Consider the following 15466-nt stretch of genomic DNA (forward strand, 5'->3'; position numbering starts at 1 on the left):
AGACTAATTAGGGGTGTTACATTTGCCGCTGCCAAAATATCTATGCACACAACAATTTTTCATACCTCATTTATTGTGCTACATCATGGTCGCAGGCAAGTCGGTATGTGACCAAACCATTAGAGAGACTCTACAATTGTGCGCTGAAAATATTGGGCAAAAGTCAAACAAGATCACATCACTGTCACGTGCTGAGAGATCTGAACGTGTCAAGATTTGACAACTACATTGCATTCAAGTGTTTACATGAACAGGCTTCTCAGGCTCTCTGTGACATAGTGCAACCATTACAGGCATGTACAGGCCTTGTGTCTGAATTATTCTGCACCCGGTGCCAAACATCACACCTGATCCACATCAAACTGAAGACATGGCAGGACTGTGCGTAATTTCCTTCATCCTCTTCTGCTCATTGCTCTCATTCTTCGCGCGTAGTCTGAAATGTACTATTTCAACTTCTTTCCTCGTCCTCTGCATGAACAGTTTCCTTGTGAACAGCTGCACTCTGTTCAACCACAAGAGGACACAACAGGCATACAACAATCTTCAGGTCCTTGCATCTACCATGAGCCTATCAGGCGTCAGTATTCACTGATATCAGGCACACCCCTGAGTGTCAAAGTATATGGGAGCTGTACCACTTTTAATTTGGGTTTAGACCAAAAAGCATGGATTTCAAGCGTTTCTTCAGCCACTTCTGTCTACAACAGTCGAGAACCCTTTTGCAATTAGGTTAAGCACATAATGTAATCTGAAAACTGCTGCCCTGATTAAAAAAACAACGCAACTGATCTCAGCTGGTATTCTGTCTGGAATGGAAATTTATAAGTGACCCCAAACTTTTGATTGGTAGTGTACATACACATTGTTTCCCATTCTTAATATAAAGCTATTTGTTAATGTAGCTTTGAAAAGAAAAACACAAAAAAAAGTTGCAAGTCAAGTTCTCCTACATTTCCCAGACTCCTGTTCAACAACAACAACCTGAAATGAGAGTGAACTTATTACCATTACGTTGTGTTCATGTTTTTGCTACTTTTCCCAGAAGACACACACACACACACACACACACACTTAAGCAAAAGATGACCAGATTATTTCCCGATCAGACTCATTGCAAGACTTTATTTTAAATTTTGAAAATAACTTTTTTTAAAGATTACAATTATATCTATCAAACCAATTGGAAAGGTTTGGAAATTCTGGCGGTGCGCACAATTCTGGCGGGGCGCACTGTGTGTCATCAGGTGTCATCTTTTATTGTGTGAATGAAGGGAACACTGAAATTAAACAAAAAAAGTGCACTGTGATAAATTTCATTAGTTTAACTTGGAAATACAAGTTCCCCTGCTGCCTTGAAAATCGAAGTTCACTCAACTTGAAGACTGCTTTTGTTTCAACTTAGAAATTAAAGTCAATGAGATTGATGTAACTACAGTGTTCTAGTTTTGTTAAAGTTGTTCTTTTAGTTGATTTAACTTTGTATTACTTGGTTTAACTTCATACTTTAAGTTAAAAGAAATAATTTATTTTCTTTTATAATGCAAAAAACCTTCCTTGCCTAGTATAACAGACATACCTTTTAGCTTTTTTTCAACTCACAGTTTCAAGTTAAAACAACATTGACATTTGTCAAACACATTTATAGCAGAGATAGCATGGGTGCTTGGGTGGGGTCACCCCTGGGCCCCGTGCAAAATAGGGGCCCCTCTGCTGATCTTGCGTCACTTGACATAAAATGGCTGCTAGTGAAGTGACCAACATGGCATCATGACTTTGCGTAAATATATACGCCACTTTCATAAAGCCAAATGGCGTGTTATTTTACGCCATTTTCAGCTATCCACGTGTATGATACACGCTGGATACAGCTGATGTAAACAGACCCACCACGTGGCCTCGCCACGTTGCGCGTAATCACGAGAACGTGACGTACTATCGCGAGAACGCAACGTACTATCGCGAGAACAATGTCACACGCCTGTTAAAAAAAAAAAAATGGTTGAGTTTAGGAAAAGAACACAGAGAAAGGCTTTAGTAACAAAACAGTGACAAAAACACGGAAAATAACGACTAAAACACGGAAAATAACGACAAAAACATGCTTACGACCACAACAAATGGTTGGGTTTAGGAAAGAAACATTGGGTAAGGCTTATTAAGAAAAAAAACTTAAAAAAAAAAAAAAACGCCGAAAAATCACCACATGCCGGGCGCAAACCCAGCTCTCCCAGGTGAAAGTCCTGTGTTTTACCCATCCGCCACCGCAACCTACGCCTGGCGGCCGATTTGCGTTGATATACACGCAAAAATGCGATTATGCGTCTTGATAACACGCAAAAACGGAATACAAATTGGCGTGTCATACATTGACGCCAATTCATGAGATCAGTCTGGAAGTGACACGACGCAGATTAATGGCTGAAGGAAGCCTATTACTGCTCAATGTCTAACACCGTAACCCTCCACCACTTCTTATCAAACGTAACAGTCACTTAACTCATGGTTACAAATGTAAACCAGCACAACGACAATTACCAGGCAACAAAACACTACATTCTAAACACACGTTTAATAAACGCAATTCATAAAGTTACATTTGTATTTCGAACAAACTGCAAACTTTTCAGCAAATTTTAACACAACTCTATTTACCGCCTTGCATCATAGGAATTGGCCAGCCAATGAACTAGTTGCAGTCCTGACTGCAATTGGTTGATAAGTTAACTTACATACCTTAGTTCAAATCAACACATACATTTTTTTAAATAGTCAACCCAACGAATAAATGCAAGTTTAACTTTCAAAAACTCATAAAGTTGAGTTCAAAATCCACAACTTGTATAAGCTCGTTCAGTTAAAAATAAGAAATAAGTGGACATAAGTAAATGGGTCTGTAATATTTTACAGTGTGCTTTATTGTATAAGTGTAAAGGACATAAAAGGCAGATAGAAAAGTAAAAAAATACAATTCCTATTTACATTATTTGCACAGAAATTACATTAAGAATACTTAATTACATAAAACCCCAGACATCTTATTGTAAAATATTACAATATGCACATTTTCAGGTTCATATTTTAGGTTCCTACTTGTAGGAAAAGGCGGTAACAATCGCTCCGTAACAAGACACTTGACCAATCAGTGTCGAGAGCCCTCTTGTCAATCTCTCGTGCTCCGACAGCTGAAGAGGACAGAACGCAACAGCTGTAAATTGTTGTTCATTGTTCTTTTCTCCGTTTTCGGGACTCACTCGGGGGAGTGATGTGTGTAGGCCGGACACCCTGCAGCAGCCTAGTTTACAGTAGTTTTTATACTACTAGAACATATTTACATGCTTTAATGTAAAAAAAAAACTAATACTTTCACTGTGGTATGCCTCTGTTTTGACTTTTTAAACAAAAGCCTACCTCCTTTATATATTTTTATAGTGACTTTAATTCAATTCAATTCAGTTTATTTATAGTATCAAATCATAACAAAAGTTATCTCGAGACACTTTACAGATAGAGTAGGTCTAGACCACTCTATAATTTCCAAAACCCCAACAATTACAGTAATTCCCTCAAGAGCAAGCATTAGCAGTGGCTATCGCGACAGTAGCAAGGAAAAACTCCCTTTTAGGAAGAAACCTCGGCAGACCCAGACTCTTGGTAGGCGGTGTCTGACGGGCCGGTTGGGGGTGTGATGAACAGTGGCGTAATAGTCACATTAAAGATCACAGTGACTTCGAAGGTTATCGTGGAAGTTCATGTCAAAGCAGGGCACATCGTGTCATACTGAATAGTGCTGTCCCCTATACCGGATCCTGACTACTCTGTGCATAGGAACATCACAGCAGGGCGTTGCGGGATGTAACGTGGCGCTGCAGAGCACGGGTGGATGCGGCGGATGCAGCAGGACGCAGCAGGATGCGGCCGAGAATTGCAGAGAAGAAGAAACATAAGGACTCCGGGGAGTAAACTCCCCAGAGCTAGATTAGTAACAAGCAATTCTGTGACAGGATGCATACAAAAGTAACAAGTAGAGATGAGAGAGCAGCTCAGTGTGTCATAGGAAGGAAACAGGCAGGTTAAAGAGAGGTGCCTGGTTGGGCTAGAACTCTCCCCAACCGGATCGGGCTGTACTGGCCTGCCTCCCTCTACTCTCGCTATATTATTAATTATACAGTATATAAATATGATGACTACGAGGAGAAGCAGGTGGGCCGGGTTAGGTGGACGTTGCAACTCCTCAGTCCCTAACTATAAGCTTTGTCAAAGAGGAGGGTTTTCAGTTTACTCTTAAACTTTAAGAGGCTCCATGTTTATTTATTCACCTGTTTTGCACTTTTGCTGATGTCTTTCACAAAAAGGACTGCATTCAATTTCATACTAGTAAAATTGCAATAAAGACTCTTCTGTTCTACGTTTTCTATGAATCATAAACTGCTTTGAGTTTGGCTTTGTGCTCTTTCGGCTTGGGTACCTGAGGAGTAAATCTTATCAGCGTCAGTGAGCCAATATGCACGCAGCATGCTTCTACCAAGATGTTATAATGTTTGTACGTAAGTAAGTAAAGGGTATTAGTATAGCACCTTTCACAGATAAAAATTGTAAAGTGCTTCACAATAAAATACCATAAAATCCCATCGACTAACTAAAAGCCCGCTTGAATAGCAGAGTCTTCAATTGCTTTTTAAAAGATTCAACATAATTCATACAACGTAGAGAGTGAGGCTAGTCATTCCACAGACTAGGAGCCACTGCTTGGAATGATTGATCCCCTTTAGTGTTAAAATGGGTGCGGGGAACCACTAATAGCCTCTGACCTAATGACCTCATACTACAGGTGGGAGTATGAAGCTGAATCAAGTCAGAGATGTAGGGAGGAACTTGAATCAATCACTTGTTGTGATTGGCTGTCTAACGTTACACGTCGTAGAGGCAGGCAGGCTGAGAAATATCTCAAACAATTTGTAGTGTAGTGTAGGTGTAGTTTTCATAAAATTGGTATTGGTATGTTTTCTCCCAAACTTCTTCCAGGACATGAACACCTGTTTCATGGGTGAAAGTCTTGTGTTTTCTCCTAAACTTCTTCCGGGAAATGAACACCCGTTTCCTTAACTCACTGTGCCTGAGACAACCCTCCCTTTGGAGCTCAGTGCCGTCCAAGACGATTGTGATTGGCTTAAAGAAATCCAAACAACCCAGAGCATTTGTTTTCCTCGTATCCCAGAATGCATCTGTGGTGTAGCCAGACCTTACTCCATAGCGCTGTGGAGATAGAGCTGGCAATGCAAGACTAGTAAAAAGTAAACATGCTTTATGTGTCTGCATTTGGGTCTTTCACGTTAACTAGTTTCTGAATTGTTCTTAGTATTAACAGTTGTTGTAAAACCAGTTACAGACAGATTCAGCAAACTGTATGGCCTATTTCTCACTTAAAAAGGTTTTCAGAAATTTTTTCAATGAACAATTTTCGTAAAATACGAGATTGTATTCCGAACAAGCTGCCATTATGTTCGGCTTTGAAATTTGGGAGAAGCCAGACCCACGTGACGCATTCGTCATTTCTGGTTTTAATTTTTTGGGCGACAATACAGATTAGTGCCGCCTGCTGTTATGGAGACCTATTACGTCTCACGCACGTGCAGAACGTACGCTCAAGTCGGTGTAGCTTCGGTGCGTTCCGAGACACTTTTTGGACCGACGGGAGGCGAATGATCAGTCCGACAGCCTTTTCTGCTGACGGTCGGCTATCGGGTTTGTGTGTCAGGGCTTTAATACCTACCATACACTAGAATTCTTTGAAAAGACTAAAGTCTGACACCACCTCACATCTGACGTTGAAGACCGTCACAATATGTAAAGACTGGGGATGTTGCAGGGTCACAGATTGAAAGACTACAACTATACTCATTTTGAAAAATGAAACCAAGCTAGCTAGCTACCGCTAGCATTAGCTGGAAAGTTAACAAATATCCGTTCTGCCGACACTGGAATCGCTTGAAAAGTTGTTTGGTGCAAGGACAGCATTATTATGGCTCTTCTGTTAAATCTGCCAGGAGTGTGAAGCGGTTATTAGACGGTGGAAGAACCAAGGAATGTCGGCGCTGAGGCTTGGCGAATGGAAGAGGCTTTTCACGAGTTTCACTCTTCGTTCGGCCGATGCTGGAGAGCTTCATCTTCGAAGCGCTGACTGCAGAAGAACTGGTCAAGAAGTTCACAAGAGCCGGGCTGCTGTTCCTCCGACGGAACCTGTAGACCGGGGGGTCGGGCAATGGATCACTGCTCCGCCGCATATTGCCAGGCTTTGGTGTCTTTTTCTGCGGTACATGGACAGATTCCTGAGGGCTGCTGTCGGCGAAATCTGCGGGATTGTGGAGGAGCATCGGCTGGTCGTGCTGGCAAACATCCGGACTGAGATGAGATTTGTTTTCGCTCTGTAGCTGGCGGATTGTTTCTTCTTTCTCACGAAGCTTCGTCTTGAGGTCCTCTATCGTCTGCTTCTCACTGACGCAGTCGGCCTTCTCTACCATGACGCCGTGCAGCAGCAACTGATTCTCAGAGCTGCCACTTACCGTGCTTTGGTCTGGTCTGGTCACTGGAAATTTTTGTCCCTCCGCTGTGTGAATACAAAAAAGAAAAATATGCACCGTTAATATGCACATGATGACTTTGTTTGAAGTACTATTCCGGTTCTGTGCTGTGTCTCGTTTTGCATCAAGCTCTGCTCGAGTTTCTTGTTTATTTCTATTTTAAAAAGCCTTTTTAACACCGTGGACAGGGGACTACAAATTAAAAAAAATTGCCTTTTGGCTATCTCAGGCATTTTTAACCCATGTAAAATCAGACGTTTAATTAATTTGCATTGTCCCTTTCAATACTGAAATTGCGATTATTTAACACGATTACTCATTGTTTTTTTGGAAAGATATTGCATTTATTGAAGAAAAAAAACAACTTGAATCAACAATGAAAACACCATGAACTATGATATTTCCTTTTCCCGTTTGAACATGTTTTTTCTCCCCCATTCATAACACGAGACAAACTAAGAGTTTACTTGCAAAACCTAATGTGCAGAATAATCGGTTTTCTCGATTACTCTGTTTTTGAGCCGGAATTGTAATTGCCATTGAAGTTTCAATTATTGCACAGCCCTAGTCAATACCCAAACTAATCTTTTATTAAAAAGGACTTTCCGGTTTACCATATCTCTCTGGTTTAACCACAGTCTAACGATCGGTTACAAAAGTGTTGTACTCGCCGTGTTAATCACTGAGATCTGGGAGCACGGTGACAACGCAAAAAAGAAGGGAGACAGGGGGAAGAAATGAAGGTAAGGTAAAGATACTTTATTGTCACATACACATACAAAATTCATTCTCCGCATTTAACCAATCCCTTAAGGGAGCAGTAGGCAGCCATTTACAGCACCCAGAGACCAACTCCAGATCTGAGCCAGTACCTTGATTAGCCTCAATCTAGTCCCTGTTTTTTGATGGTGGGGGAAACCGGTGCACCCAGAGGAAACCCACACAAACATGGGGTGAACATATAATCTCCACACAGAAAGGCCTGGAACGACATGGATTCAAACCCAGAACCTTCTTGCTGTGTGCTAACCTTTGGGCCACCATGCTGGCAGTGATGTTTAAAACAAAACTCCAGGTTAGCCAATGTTGCAAACTTTACTATCCCCTAGGGGATAATAAAGTTTACCAATCTTAACCTCAAATAACGTTCAATGATTTGTGGTTTTAAACACTAAAACCTGGCAGACACACAGAGAGCACACAGCTAGTCAAACTCCATGCAAAATAGATTTGCACTTTTACTGCTTTTTCTAACTGAGCAGTGATTCTGTAGGCCAAATGCAGTACCGTGTCAGTGTTCGTGACTTACCAGATTTGCCACATCTCTTCCACAGACAGACAGCTAACCCACATAATGGAGCCGACAGAAGTAAAATGGTCACTCCGACAGCGATGGCAGCCGGCAGAAAGCAGGACCGCCCTACACCAACTGAAAGGATAATGAAAAAGACGCTGACGTGAGTCAATTTTCTGACATATTTTATCAAATATTATAAACCCCATGTTATTTGGCAATCCAGCCGTACAGAGAGTTCGAGCGGCAGCGTACCTGGAATGATAATCTCTGTTTCCCTGGTCTGGTTGGTCTCCGGCTGGTGAACTCTGCAGGTGACCCTGTGAGGAAAAGACTAGTTACGTTTTAAAAGTGGAACCAAACAGGCCTTTTGTAGAGTCTGAATTGAAGTTTGAAATTTGAACCTGATGGCAGCAGCATCCTGGAAAGTCACTCTTCGTGTCACAGTGAAACATTCGTTGGCATCTTCATCTCTTTTGGGTTCTTCGGCACGGATGTATTTTCCCCGTTCATCCAGAAAGTTGATCTGCGGCTCCGGCAGCCAGCAGTTGGCCTCGCACTGCAGGGTCACCCCTCCACCCTCAGCTGATGTCACCGAGACTTTTGGCTCAGAAACGGCAACTATAAAAAACAGGAATTACACAATGTGTGACCTTTTAAGATTATCTTTTGGGCATTCTTAGGCCATTATTTGATAGGACAGCTGAAAACATTAGCTACTTTCTGACCAAGTAGTTACAGGAACGTAGTTCTAGGAAAAGTCCACTTCTAAGCAGATCTACTAACTACTCTCCCCCAAAACCGTTTTTTCCATTTGCATTCACACTGGCCAAGTGGCCATATGGACTATAGGAAGTGTAAGGGAGTGATGCAAGCACGGCAATGGTCTTTATACCATTAAAATCAGAAAACAAATACACCAAAAAAAGTATGAACTAAATACTAAATCTAATCATCTAATGTTTGTCACAATTCAAACAAGTCTCCTGAAGAGAAATGGGTATCTCTCTCTCACTTCATGGAGCTTATCAACCCCAAAAACTTTGAAGCAAATTGTCAATTCAGCATCAATTTTCGCAAGACTGTCTATATTCGAAATCTAAACAGTTAATTTCTCGCCTAAAACGTTGTCAGAAGTGAATTTAGTGGTGAATAAGATGGCGAAAATTGTTAAAATTGTCCATTTGTTGGTCTGTCTGTACCGGAAACCCGACCCTCGTTAACCTAGGTTCCTATGTTGAAAAGGGAACAGAGAAAAAGAGTTTCAAATTATAATGATTTAAAAACATAAAAAGATGCATTTGAGACGCTGGGACCAAAGGATGTTAGGCATTTGTTTTCTTCATACCTGCAAACTCAGAAGGGCTGCAAAAGTTGACAAGTCATATCTCTCTTAAAATAAATAGAAAACACAACATTTTCCCAGTGCTGAAACAATACCTTTAAAACGGTGCCTGAACTGAAAGATTTATATATAAAAAGGAGCACCTTGTTTAATTATATTTGTCTGTTCAAAAATATAAAACAATAAAAAGTTGATCTGAAAAAACAAAATAGGAGCACAAACGGTGACATTAAAGAACAGCTTGTGTATTGCTAAGGCCACAGGGGTCAAAATTAAATCATTTATTAAAAATGTAATTACTTATTTCAATAATAGTAACTTATTTCACCAGTAAATTCCTGTTAACGACAAAAACAACCACTGGATGGGAAAAGGGTATTTTACAATTACTATGAATGCACCACGAGGTTGGCGAGGCAAAGCTGAGTCTGGTGTTATAAACCTCTCCAGTGAAATACAGACAAACGTTTACACCGTTTAGCTGTCAGCATTTTGGTCATTGTTTACTCCAGCAGCTTGCTAACAGTAGGCTAACGTTACCTGCTGTCGAGTGTAGTATTAACTAGCATCCCGTGCGGCAATGTTTCAGTTGCCTCTAACGTCCGTTTTTGGAGCATCAGAGAGAAGCGCCTAAATAAGGCACAGAAATCTGCGTTGCTATTCGGTCCGGTAGGTAACGGTCAATAAGGCACCGGTGCCATATTTGGGAACCCCCCCCAATAAAAAGTCTTTGGATCTACACGATTCAAGTGGACTACAATTTCCCATTCAAAACAGCGATTTTCGCAAAAAAGCGACTAGTTTGCAGGTATGTTTCTTAGCAAATGATTGAAACAATCTAACAAACCTAAAATTGAATGTTTCAAAATGTGAAGAAAAGGTAGCACACCTCAAGTTCCCAAGTTAAGGAGGACAAAACGTCATCAGTCATTTTGACATGCCTATTGGATTTTGGAGTGAGTACTCCACCAAGAATCACTCGGTCAAATCAATCTTCAGGCAACCAGGGTTGTCCTCAAAGAACATCAGCCTGACATAATTAATAACAATTAACACAGTGTGCTTTTCAGTGGTGGAATGTACTCCTACTCAAGTAGAAATTTGAAATACTTTACCTGAGTATATCCACGTTCTGCTACTTTCTACTTGTATTTCTCTAAATCTCAGGAGGTAAATATTGTACTTTTTACTCCACTACATTTGTCTGACAGCTTTGGTTACTTTTCAGACGACTGTTTTTCATCCCCAGATGAATAAACTTGACTGGACGTACCCACAACAAGCTCCACTGATGTCACGTCGTGGGGGGCATCGCCCCTCAGCCTCTTGCATCGGTACGTCCCTGCATCGGACAGCCGCACGTTGGAGATCCTTAAGGAGAAGTTTCCATTCTTCAGCTCTTTTGCGATGAGGCTCGTCCTGTACCAGAAGTCCGGATTCTTATCCTCAGGAGTTTCGTAGCCATACCGGTACAAGAAGACGACATCGGGATGCAGGCCTTGCTTGGACCACTCCACTGTTGGGACGTCGGCGCTAGCGGGGAGGCTGAAGTTGCACGGCAGAAGGACTGCAGCGCCAGCAAAGGCCAGGACCATCTTCGCTGGATCATCCACTGAGGATTCTCCTGGGGAGACACAGAGATAAAGAGGTTCAAGACATACTTTACACATTGGGTTATTGGGCCCTATGTTGCTCTCAGCGCAATTGACTTTGTACACCGACGCATGTATCATTCCTATTTTGCACCCGACGCACAGCAGACTTTTCCCTCCACAGATGCACGTCGTGTATTTGCGCTCCAGGGGGCGGTTCAGCGAAAAGAGGAGGCATGTTCAAGCGCAACTGTTCCCTGGTGCTATTTTGCAGTTTCAGAAAAGAACTCCGCCACTGACCAGGAAAAACCTGGTCTAAAGTCAGTGGCATGTTATTCAGATGCTATTTTAGGGGCGCATGCTTGGCCATAATCTAGCGTGGGCACAACACGTATACACCTTGCTTCTCTCATCTACACGGACGCAGCAGTTCCCATTTTTGCAAACCATACATAATTACAAAAGAAAAATATTACTGAAAATGCGCTTCAGGTGTTTGGATAGGTGAGGAGGCACTTTACAGTACAGTCCTCAAAAAGTCGCAGCATTCTTTGTGGCTTGTTGTGTTTTACACAACATTTACATGAATCATGGATGTGTTGATGACATAAATGGGGAAATATTAGAGGATTTAAGGAGATGTGATGTTGAATTTCGGTGGGATTGGACACTTGAGGGTCCTGGAGTGCCAATGCGCAAAGTTCTCTTAGTGGAGCAGGTGGACGGAGATGGAGTGGGGGGAGGAGGAAGGGGCACAACAGGAGCAGGTGGTGCGTTTGGAGGCCCACGCTTTCGGGGAATGATTGTAAAGATTTACAAAGTATACATTTCCTCTGTAACTGGGACGTTTTGGGACCGATTGGTGGGATTGCTGTGGACAAAGTACACATGGTGATACACTTGTAAGAGCCAATGAGGTTTAACCATGTATTCAGCTAATTTAAATAGCTCACGTTACTGTATTGTGTCAACAGTTAACTTCATTTAATTTTGGATGTGGAGTTTTCTTTTGCTGGGTGCAAATGTTCCACCAAAACAAGTTACTTCCCGAGACTATTTTGCAGAGCCACTGTAGCTGCGTCCAGAACGTGTGATTGGTTTAAAGAAATGCACACAATCCAGAGCCTTTTGTTCTCCTATCCCAGAATATATCTGTGGTGGAGCCAATACAACACTGGTGAAGGTAGGATTAATCACAGGGCTGTTTAGATTAGTTGTGTAATTAATAAACCTGGCTGTTGGAATAGTACAACGCTGAGACATTTCAAAGAGTTAGGACTTCCCCGCAACCTTCAGGCCTTTAACAATTATTTCAATTAAAGACCCTTTGGTTGAACCAGTCACAACTCAAAGACAACTTCATTTGAGGTGGTCCTCTAGAAAGACAATTCATTTAACAAAATGAAGCACACATACTTGAAATGTATCTTGCATCATAATAGCATTTTAGGCTGCACATTGCTATTAGTATTAAGTCATCTAGTCATCTACTGAACTGGGCTGACAGGGGTGTGGAAGTGTGTTTAACTGTTTGTGTGATAGGAGTCACCCTGGCACCATTGTGCACGCATGTATGAACAAGTCTGCCACTCCAAACTGGGGTGAATATGTGAAAAGGAAGTAGGGCTGGGCAATATATCAATATTATACTGACATCGATATATGAGGCCAGATATGGTCTTACATTTTGTAATATCGTGATCTGACTTTTCCTGCTTTTACAGGCTGCATCACAGTAAAGTGATGTCATTTTCTGATCTCACCAAACTGTTCTAGCCGTTTCATTATTTGCCTTTACCCTCTTAGTCATTATATCGACATTTTTGATGATTATTTATCATAACTCTCATTGTGTTTATATTTTATGAAAGCACCAATAGTCAACCCTACAATATCGCTGCAATATTGACATCGTTGTATTTGGTCAAAAGTAGGGTTGGGTACCGAAACCCAGTGCTAATACGGCACCGTGCCTTAACAACCGGTATCTACCGGACCGAATAGTAACGTGGATTTTGGTGCCTCATTTCGGTGCTACTGAAATGCCAGCGCTGCACTCTAATGCCCCGAAACGGACGTTAGAGGCAACAGAAGCATCGCTGCAGGTGCACCGACTGTCTTTTTGTGCTCCTTTTTTAAATATATACATATTTTTTAAGTATCGGTTTAGGTACTGGCAACATTTTAAAAGTATCGTTTTAGCACCGGTAAAACAACACAAAGACAGATACTGATCCACCCTGAAAAACGGACCCAAACACAAGAAAAGTAGTCTATGCTGTCCAATGCAGTGAGTAAATGCACAGACATGTGTGTTGGGGAAACCAAACAACCGTTACACAAACGCATGGCCCAACACTTCAGGTCAAGACTCAGCAGTTGACTTACATCTAAAGGATAAAGGACACTCTTTTGAGGAGTACCAGGTACACATTTTAGACTGAGAGGATGGCTGGTTTTAAAGGGGGGTGAAGAAAGATTACAGGGTTAGTCCCAGTGTTTGCAAGCCCACCAGGCTTAGTGTCTGTCAAATTCCATTAATGTATTTTTAAGACGTTTTAAGTTTCAGTTACAGTGGGACGGCTCAGTTGTAAACTTAGAACTTGTCATATTTTCAAATCACCAGTTAGCTTTCAGCACTGAGTTAATGTGCAGCCCTATGGAATCTGTGTGGAATCTCAATTTCGCAACTCCTACCATGACTGTTATCACAAAAAACATTGGGCTTTACATTCATGCTTGCCCTCTCGGAAAAAGAAAATACACTTTCCACCGGGTAAACAACATCTCTGGAGGAAACCCTGGATTATGTTAGTGTGATTCAACTAGGAGTACAGTGCTTAAGTAAATGTAGCTACTTAGTTAAACTCCAACACTAGAAATGTAAACACACACACAGTTTTTATCCGCTTGATCATATTTGAATCCCTCTGATATCAGCTGAGTCATTAAAGTGTGACGCAAACACAAAGTGCTTTCTGAGTGTTTTAGTGTGTAAATCTGTCCATGCTAAAACTTTGGCATGTTGCAATAACTCGGCAGGCCACTTCAAACGTCACTGATAGCAGGGTTTATGGGAAACACATTCAAATATAGTTCTCTGTGATCAGCAGAAAATGTTCCTTCAGTTAACGATTATTTTCATTGTCGATTATTTTCTTTACTTGCAGCCCTAATATGAACTATTAACTAATGATTATTCGGTCATTTTGGATAATTTTATCTTATATATGAAGATATAAGTTTGTTTGGTTTGTAATAAAAAAAAATTAATTTGTTTTGTCCAACCAACAAAGTCAAGTACACAAGTCCCTTAACACACTTGAGTAAATGTACTTAGTTACATTCCATAAGTGATTTCTAACCATTTTTTTCAATGAGGCATACATTTTTAAATTCACGTGCAGCCTGTTAAACACTAAACTAGCATTTAAAATGACAAAAATAGTGAGAACTTAGTTTGTTTTGTCCAACCAACAGACTCAAACCAAGCAGCCCTACCTCACATTTCATTTGTACATAATTTGAGTAAAATGGCAATGTACGGCGTTCATTCACGTGCAGCCTTTCAAAGACTAAACTAGCATTTGATATGACATTAATTCATTGTTTGGTTTGTAAAACAAAAGTGACAAATGTGTTTGTTTTGTCCAACCAACAGACTCAAGTCGAGTACTGTACCTCACATGTGTACAGAGTTTGACTAAATGTACTTAGTTACATTCCACCACTGACTTATTTACACATATCAGCCTGTTAAAGACTAACGTTGCACTTAAAATGACGACATAAACTTACTACATACCGGAAAAACTTGGCAGCAGAGCGGTGAGCAGAAACAGACGATAATACATCACCAAAACATTCAAACTAGGGTTTTCTGTCTGCTGGAAGAATTAAAAACATGAAAAGTTTGAGTAAAATTCTCCAGCCGGTCAGCAGCACAGCAGCCGAGTCAAACTGTGTGGCGAAGAACGGAGAACTGGGCTTGACATGATGGTACGTTCAGGATCACTGGGAAAAGCCATTAACACACTGATTACGTTTTTTATATATATATATATATATATAATGTTTATGATACATTTTAAACATTTCGCACATCCTGCTGCCTTTTTGAAATCTAGTTTGGCCCAGTATTTTATTTGTAACAAATCCCTCGGTGTGTCCCACCCTGTGTCAAACATGCAGTGATTAAAAGCAAACCTAAACCCAACAGTCCTTGTTAACTTCAGGCCTATATTCTTTTATACTGCAGGTTAAAACATGTTTAAAACCTCTGTTTTAAAACCGGTTGTTCTGGTTCAGGTTTTGATAGAGAAGTGTGCTTTTCAGTGGTGGAATGTACTTTTACATACGTGCTGTACTGAAATTTGACAAACAGGTTGAACAACTTAGAACCATGAAAGTTCATTTAGACTACTTACGGACTGTCTAACCTTTGCCGCTGCCAAAATATGTATGCACACAACAATTTTTCATACCTCATTTATTGTGCTACCTCATGGTCGCAGGCAAGTCGGTATGTGACTAAACCATTAGAGAGACTCTACAATTGTGCGCTGAAAATATTGGGCAAAAGTCCAACCAGATCACATCACTGTCACGTGCTGAGAGATCTGAACGGGTCAAGATTTGACAACTACATTGCATT

At 41.0% G+C, this 15466-nt stretch overlaps 1 protein-coding gene across 1 annotated transcript; it reads right to left on the reverse strand.

The window, feature by feature from the left end:
- Positions 1-4979: 4979 nt before the first annotated feature.
- LOC120572779 (butyrophilin subfamily 2 member A1-like) lies at positions 4980-14786 on the reverse strand. The gene is made up of 6 exons (XM_039822212.1): positions 14618-14786; positions 10494-10844; positions 8280-8496; positions 8131-8195; positions 7891-8010; positions 4980-6607 (listed from the first exon to the last, which is right to left on the reverse strand). Exons 1-6 carry the CDS (start codon positions 14664-14666, stop codon positions 6021-6023), a joined length of 1389 nt encoding a protein of 462 aa, XP_039678146.1. The 5' UTR covers positions 14667-14786; the 3' UTR covers positions 4980-6020.
- Between the last annotated feature and the right edge of the window lie 680 nt (positions 14787-15466).

The sequence above is a fragment of the Perca fluviatilis genome, chromosome 14 (assembly GCF_010015445.1).
Source record: "Perca fluviatilis chromosome 14, GENO_Pfluv_1.0, whole genome shotgun sequence".
NCBI lineage: Eukaryota > Metazoa > Chordata > Actinopteri > Perciformes > Percidae > Perca > Perca fluviatilis.